Source organism: Crassostrea angulata, chromosome 8 (genome assembly GCF_025612915.1).
Source record: "Crassostrea angulata isolate pt1a10 chromosome 8, ASM2561291v2, whole genome shotgun sequence".
In the NCBI taxonomy this organism is placed as follows: Eukaryota; Metazoa; Mollusca; class Bivalvia; order Ostreida; family Ostreidae; genus Magallana; species Magallana angulata.
Window position 1 is genome coordinate 38,753,830 of NC_069118.1, and position 8,866 is coordinate 38,762,695.

The window sequence follows — 8,866 nt, forward strand, 5'->3', positions numbered from 1 at the left end:
AATATCATAGATCATAAAGTATGATTTTCGTATAATATGATAAAGGTGGTCTCATAAAGGTGATGTCTCATAAGGGTGACGCCTCGTCTCGGTGAGCTTTGTAATCTGTGATTACCTATGTTTTCTGTATATTTTTGAGGACAAGATATATTGAAAAATTAAAACACATGTAAAGTTATTTGTATCTTGAAGACCTCTAAATGACTATTTGCAACAAAAAATAAGCACATATAAAAATTGTGTATATTGTCTCCCTAAACTACATTTTTGGGTATGGTCCCCTTAATGCCTAAATCAGATTTATATATATATATATATATATATATATATATATATATATATATATATATATATATATATATATATATATATATATATATTTATAACATTGCATCAGTATCATAAGACGCATCATCCATGCAAGTTATATAAAGTATGGACCAGTATTAACTAAGATATACAACGTAACCATCAGAGATCACCTGCCCAAATCAATTTCACAAGCTCTTAAAAAATAACCTCCTCGAGCATCCGACACCTATGGCTCAAATTCAGCAATAAGGCCAGTCAGGTGTATTGGTGTCATAAGAAGCATCATCCATGCAAGTTTGGTGAAGTAAGGAATAGAAATAACCAAGATATAATCATTAGAGGGCACCTGCTCCAAAAACTTTAACCAGCTCAAAAAACCTTAACCTCCTCCAGCATCCGAAAACCTATTGTTGAGACTCAACATTCAAGCCTGTCAAGGGGGTATAGCATAAGCTCCCCTTGCTTGTCAAGCGTTTTGATAAGTCTAACCCCACTTTCAACTTGCTTCCAAGATGCAATCATCATTTCCCTTGTTACTAGGACGATTTGTCTCCGGTTGTACATCCTTTTAGAAATTAATACACCACCCCTTTAAACTGAAAATGGATATTCTTAATCTGTATAAAATACCTCGTATTTGTAAACAAACTGCATTGCCAATATTCTTTACACGGTTTAATTGTACATGCCAATAACGTATATAAATTAAAAACTAAAAAGAAATGAACAATAAACGCACATATTTATGAAAGTCCTTTTCTCTTCCATGTTTCCCAGACGTGCGGATAATCGTAAGCTATTTCGTGTGTCCTGGCAAGGAGTTCCCTTATACGACAGTACATACAGATATATTTTTGATCGTCATCGAACACAATTAAATGGGGCTGAAACTGTACGAAGTCAATGTTATCAATCAGCGATGTTGACGTCAGTATTTCTATGACGTCAAATTCGCATCCTTCACAATTAATAGTCAGTAGGTTCAATGAATTACACCCTAAACCAATCTGTACGAAGAAGTCTACCACATTGAATATCTTGATAGTTTCCGTTTGAACCCCTTCTCTTTTGTCGTCTTTCAGCAGAGAAGTTGCCTCTTTGCGTAGACTTATTTGGAGTTCCTTCTTAGATTTAGCTAGACCGAAATTGTAGGTAGTAACTCTTGATTGGAGTGAAAGGTCTTCGATCCTTTTGGATAACTGTTGATAGAAGCTAGGAACGGGCTCTAGAGCGACATACTGTTTCGTTCCAGTTGTTTCCACCAGCTTTGGTAGCAACACACCCAGGTAACCTCCAATTTCGATGATGGTAACCCCCTGTTTCTTTTTCAGGTCTTTAAAATATGCATGGGTTATTGAGCGATCCAGCGTTTTCAAAGAGTTGTCTCTCATAGATCGCATTACTTTGTTTCTTTCAACACAGTTGTAAAGATTGTGGTATTTGTTTGATGAAAGTTTTCTCATTGGTTTTGCTTTGATATTTCCAATACATTTATCTGCTCTTGTATTTGGCCATAGTGGAACCACTTCTTCAAGCTCCGGTGGCATCTTTAGGGTAATGCTTTCAGGTCTGACTACGATGGGATCTAAACGGCAAGTGATGTTCTCCAATGATGAAGTTTTTCTGCTTTCTCCTTGTTTTGGTTCTCTCATAACAGAAACATCCGTTTGGAGCCGATACGAACTGAGTAAGCCAATGATGATACTCACAATTACAAAGGCCACAATCACTTGCTTCCACTTGGTACTTATCTGCATCATACTCCTATAATGATAAAAAGATAAACATATTAGAAAAAATTGTAAACTGTTATATAACGTATGTGATGAATACGACGGAATCGTAAACATATCTGTGAACAATGCTTTTATATGAAATAAAGTTTAAGATGAACATGTAAATTCATAACAGCAAAATTGTTCTGTAACAGTTGTACATTATGGCAAAGTCATGAAGACTCACAAACTTCGGATGTACTGGGGCTAGTATGTAATATATAGAACGAACTTTCTTGTTTAATGATAAGAGGTGTGCATTCTTTTTCTCAACATTTAAGTTTTCCTGTGTCTCTATCTGTGTTGTGATGAAACAACCAATCAGTTTTAGTTTGTATGGCTCAATGGTTCCATCATAGGAACATGACCTGAGAGGGGCGTGTTTAACACTATCATGTGGTTGCTTTGATTAGCAATAAACCGTTTGTGTAGCTTTGATCTGACTACCTACAAGTCTGTAGCTCTCGGTGAAAGAGTTTTAATAATATCAAAGACAACGCGTCTAAAACTCACTCGTCTCTAAAACTTGCAATATTTCAAAAAGATGCGGTCCAATATAATTCGTTTTCATTGTGTTTTATTTTGGCATAAGGTAAAAAGATGACAATGATCCTTAAAAAAAAACACAATTATGAACATCCTAGGTTGCTGACTATATAAATGTTAATATACATTACACAACTTTAAGAAACATCATAGCTGGTGTTGGTTTATTTTAATATTTCAAAAAAATCATCACATGTATCATCATCAAATATACTGATATAATATGAAGATGTCAAAAATGTCGTATTCTGATGGATGGTGAGACGCAGCGGGAATCCGGGCGTGATTTACATGGTGTTTCTCTAGTAAGGGGCTCGTGTAAATGGGGAACTGGAATGTACATACGATCGGCTGGAGGATGGAATTCCTCCCAAAAAACAAAGTTCTATAAAGGGGGGGGGGGGATGAATAAAACTTTTCGTTTTCTACTAAGGTTATTTGGGCAGACCTTTTCTTGGGCTATAATATAAGGTCCTACTACCTAATAAATAAAGTTCTGTAAAAGGGAATGTTTATATTACTTTTCTTCTGCTATTTAGAATATTAAGGCGGGCCTTTTCTTGGGCTATAATATAAGGTCCTACTAACTTATAAACAAAGTTCTATAAAGGGGAAATGTTTAAAAATGTTCGCTTTCTATTAAGAATATTAAGACCTTTGCTTGGGCTATAATATAAGGTCCTGTTACCTATTAAGGTATCCGATCTATAAGAGCCTCAGATTCAATGAATCTGGGTGCATAGCAGGTATGTATGGGCTTAATACTCAGTATACTTGGACATAATTTTCCTATTTAAGTATCAATATGTAAGTGTGGAATTTGTCCGAATTAATGAGCTTTTCCTTTTTTGAAGAGTTGTCCCCCTTTGCTTTTATTTTATAAAAACTAATTCTAAAAAAATGTACACGATATAAAATTTATTTTCAATAGTTTTAGTATTCCAAATGATAAAATATATCTTTCCACCTAAGCATTTTTTGACATTTCTAGTAATTACTTTTTATATCTTAAAAAATATGCTTGTCTCCATAGACCTTAATGCAATCTTCATTAATTAATTACTGCTCAGTTAATAATATTTTTAAAAATTTTTCTCGGTAAATCTTTTTTAAATGCTTTAAATAAATATCAAAGTATTAAATACATGATGGATATTCAAGGTTGGAAAAATTTGGTCCTAATATGGATCGGATACCTTAAACAAAGTTCTATAAAGAGGGAATGTTTGAAAAAATTTTTAGGATAAAAAAATACCTCAAGACTGAGGATTGGAAAACCTAAATGACAGTTTGTTGGGACTCTTGAATAATAGAGCTTTGTAGCAACCTCTAATGAAACAACGTCCACTAATGATATAATGTTGCATTAGTGGTCAGGATGTTGACCACTAATGATATAATTTTATCATTAACGAACAACCTAACCGTCCGCTAATGATATAATTTTAGATTTATATCATTAGAAAAATTATTAGAAAAAAATGAGAAATAAGGACTACCTTGACCACTAATGATACACATTTGCACACATTTTCAATTGCATTAGTGGATGGATTTGCAACCTTTAATGATATGATATGATATAATTTAATATTAAATTATATATATATATATATATATATATATATATATATATATATATATATATATATATATATATATATATATATATATATATATATATATATATATATATATATATTAGAAATTTTAAATCGTACTTGAGTATACCTGAGCTATATACTTACAAAAGCAAAGTATCAAGGAAAAATTACGATATTTACATTAGGAAAAAAAAATACTTAAGTGACGTCATAGATGGAGAGGTCATGGACAATGGTGACTAATGTTGAGTCTAATATGTTAGACAACCTCTGTATAACGTTGAATAAAAATTTGATTTTCATACGATACTGCATAAGAATTGGTTAAAATTGGGGGGGGGGGGGGGGGGGGGGGGCAGTTATTTGATCATTTACATTTATATAGTCCTTTATTGTAAAATACACCATTCTGACATTGCCCCTGATATTTTGTCTTTTTACTTGAACTGAAATAGTCGTATACAGACAAAATAAATACAATTTATGACTTCGTCTGTTTACTTGAAGATCCAAATTGATTATCATTAATCAAAAAGGAGTTGTTCTAAATATTTTTAGTTGAAGAAAGTTTGAAGAAAAGCAATTTTACGATATTAAAAAATTATTGATAAACTTTTAGCGGGATTTTATTAACATAAAAAAGGTCCAATTCATAAGACTTATTCTGCCTGGTGCAGGCAGATAGCTAACCTTGCACAACGCAAACAAAAGTCACACGGGTTTCATATTTTATTTTGTGTGGAAACGTTGCCGTCATGAATAATATTGGTAAAAAACTACAACAAATAGAAATAACAAATTACTAAATAGGAAAATGTAGAATGTTACTTAATAACTTTAGACTGTAAATTACTTTTACGACCAGTATGGTGTGCCATACTTTTAAGAATGTTTTATCTGTAAAATAAATTTCCATCTGTAACTATACTTCAAAAATACAATTTAATACTAAAAAAATTGAGCAATTACTTCAATAAAAAAGACTTACTTAGTGGTTTGAGGCACGCATCTAACAAGATTGAAGACGATTGACTAAGTGAGACCGGACTGGTCAGTAAGGCTGACAGGAAGTGAGTGATTGACCAGATATAGTTAACTTGTACCAAAAATGATTACCGGGTATATTAAACTCAAAGTGGTTAGCTTGTAAAAAAAATATTTCTGAAGAATTTTAAAATTAAACCATAGACAACACAAGACTATTTGCTTTATGGTCTGTAGCACAATTGAATCACTAATTTGTTGTTAAGTTGAATATTTTGGTTTGTTAATTATACATTAGAACAACAAAGAATATGAATTAATGTTGGTTGAATTACAACTACTTCAACAATGGTGATTATGTCGGTGTAACAAAAAATGTTAACCATGGTTGAAAATTGACCCGGGTTTGATAAAATTATATCATTAGTGGTCAACATTCTGTCCACTAATGCAACATTATGTCGTTAGTGGACGGTGTATCATTATATAAATAGTGCCTGTTTTGGAGGGTAACAGTTGAAATTGACACCCCGATAGAACCATTGTCAACCGACGCGAAGCGGAGGTTGACAATGGTTTTCGAGGGGTGTCAATTTCAACTGTTATCCTCCCAAATAGGCACTATTTATTTTATTATACTGAATGCCTTAATTTTAGAGAAATTTTTACTGCTTTTGTATAGAAATGACGTGAATTCTACGGCGAACTGTACGCGCATAATTTACGCGCATGTTACAATTCGTTGTGTTACCCGTTGCCAAGTGTGTTGCTAACGCTGAGGGTAATAGAACAAATTATCAACTGCGTCTAAACTAATCAGATTTCAGTATTTAACATGAAAGTATAATAATAGAGGTTGCTACATACCACGTTTTCAGTCAAATGAAATATTAAATGATTGAAGTCAGAAAAATCAACCTTTGAAATGTCAAATTACCCAAGACGGCAAATATAGCGGATAGTATGAAAGAGTTAAAGTTTTGAAACCGAAACTTTTAAGTACACACATGTACAATTAAACTGTGAAGAGCAAGTTACACTTCTGAGCAAAGACAGTTCAAAACTCTGAAGTCGGAGTCAATTTTCAACAGGGTCAGTTTTCAACGTGTCGATGTCATTAGAAGTTTGAAAAATATTCTGTTGAAAAATGACGTTTGGTCGCAGTTTTAACGTTAGAAAAGCCCCCCCCCCCCCCCCCCATATCCCAAATCAATGTTGAAAAATGAAATCCGGGTATACATTTCACGACTTTTGGTCTCAGTTTTCAACGTTAAAAAAAGAAACATTATATCGTTTGTGGACGTTGTATCATTAGAGGTTGCTACAGTGCATGTTGGTTACTGACATCATTAGTGACGTTGACGACAGGGACTGGAAAAGTGTCATTGCCGTTTTCTTGCCATAAAAAAATAATTGCCAGTATATACACACTAGGAAGTTAAATGTTTGTATCAGTCCCAGCTAGATCAACAATATTACATAATAAAGCATTATTGTAAATGATGTCAATTGTGATTTAAATTTATGCCAGTTCCAAAACATAATAATCTAGTCAAAATATAGCAGTTATTCTTATTCTTGGGTATTTTTTTTAATATCTAGCTGATCGTCTTCAATTGTCAACAACAGCCAATCAGACTGCGGCATTTAGTCGATGATTACGTCATTTTAACTTTCAACTGTCAACAAGTTCGTAAATAACACAACCAACCCATCCTCCTTCCCCCTCAAGATCTTTGTAGTAAGGGACAGTAAGGGATTCATTTTGCATTGTATTATATATGTGTATTGCTGTTGATGTGTGAAATGCTGATTTTGTTCAACAATATTTTGTTGTTGGTATATTTGGTACATGTAGATAATGTAAACATCTTTGTTTTACCTGGGGGAGGTTATTTGGTAACATTTTATAACTTACATTCAATGTCTGGTAATTAATATATTGACTGTTAAAAGACCTCCACTTATTGCCTGATTTTTTTTTATTATCAAATTAATGGCAATATATACACACAACCATGTTTAATGTTTTATATTAATTAGTCCTAGTCAGATCAACAATATTGCATCAAGTGAACTTATTTTATCTAAGTTCACGCTCCTTATCCGTTACATGTATAAAAAAATATCATCGATGAATAGCATAAAAATAAATAATGTTAATGTTAATCAGTTTTACGGAATGTTTTAAAAAAATACAGGTTTTTAAACTTGACCTTCATTCCCGTTTTAGTTGTAAACGTAAAGGTATTCATTTTTTTTTCAAATTGATGGAAGCGTACGTTGGTTACTGACTCTTACATCTTTTGTGACGTTGACGGCAGACACTGGAGACGTATCATTGACGTTGTACAGGCTGATGGTGTATATGGTAAACGGGAATTCAGTGGGAGCCAAAGCAAACACCACCTTGATCTGGTTAAAAGGACCCGAGTCGTTCGTGAGGGCTTTGTTCATAATGGTCGTGACCCACTGACAGGAAGGCGTCCGGATGCCTAGAATGATATAAAGTTAACGTCTAGAAAGATACATTTAATGTTGTAACATTATACCTGTAGTCATGTGGTATATTAAAACATCACACGGTAATCTTGTGCTTTGTATATTTCTAAATACTTCGAGTTTGTAGTAATATAAAGTTGCTGAGCGGCGGAATACGTCATTTACACTAATAGCCTAGGTCATTCTAAATTCAGAGATTCCGTTATCAAGTTCAGAGTAAAATTGTTGCGAGAATTGTTTTAAGAGAAGTTACAACAGTTAATCTGAGTTTGTGTGTCAAAAATATTACTACATGGCGATTTCTTCTATCTCTTTACCTCACCAACATATATATGATTAATACGCATATAAACTCAGTTAACTATTTAACAATGTCTATTTGGTCTATAATGACATATTATTATAAATGAAAACGTTTTCAATACAAATCAAATGAACCAATATATCTGTACGTCATGTACTTACTTATACAATCAGAATTTGGAGGACAGAATCCCCATTCACCCCACGTCCAGACGTTCTCTGTCGCGTTCAAATAGCGGTCATGTTCCGCTGGGGCTGGAGGAAGACTCCTGCTGACCAATAGAACAGCGTGGGCATCGTTCACCTTCATAGGCCATATTTCAACCTAGAAGTCGGTCTGTGTAGGTATCAAACAGAAGTATTTTACGTAGCTTGACATTGTTATATATTAATATCAATTACATGACAATCTATGAAATATCTTTAAATTTGTATTTTTTAAGAGAAACGAAACACACAGTTCAAGCTGACAGTGTAAATGAGATATAAGATATTTTTTTAAAATATGATCAAGGATAACCTTATCTCAGTAAAATATGCTAACATAATTAATATATTTCTATGATAATTGTTCTCATAAGAATTAAATGTAGAAAAAAAAATTTAAATTGTTTTTTTTTCATTCTATTAAAAGAAAATGATGAACAGTCTAGCCAAATTCGCATTGAATCAACCTCAAAAGAATTTCTAAGAGCCAGAAATATCTACTTGCCTCCACAACATCCGTGTACGTTAGTTTAGCAGCAGATAAATCAAAAATCAGACAGCCATAGTTGTTTTCCAAATTGTAGGAAAAGATGAGTTCAAAACCTTTAAGAACCTCAAAGCTCACTTAAAAAA

General features: G+C 33.0%; 1 protein-coding gene across 2 annotated transcripts; it reads right to left on the reverse strand.

Moving 5' to 3' along the window:
• Positions 1-972: 972 nt before the first annotated feature.
• On the reverse strand, positions 973-7,685 carry LOC128159212 (uncharacterized). Of its 2 annotated transcripts, none has more exons than XM_052822274.1 (2): positions 7,523-7,685; positions 973-2,076 (listed from the first exon to the last, which is right to left on the reverse strand). In XM_052822274.1, the coding sequence occupies exons 1-2, from the start codon at positions 7,561-7,563 to the stop codon at positions 1,056-1,058; spliced, it is 1,062 nt and encodes a 353-aa protein (XP_052678234.1). In that variant the 5' UTR covers positions 7,564-7,685; the 3' UTR covers positions 973-1,055. The 2 variants fall into 2 exon arrangements, with proteins under 2 accessions (XP_052678234.1, XP_052678235.1); XM_052822275.1 differs by lacking the exon at positions 7,523-7,685 and adding an exon at positions 5,226-5,425.
• Between the last annotated feature and the right edge of the window lie 1,181 nt (positions 7,686-8,866).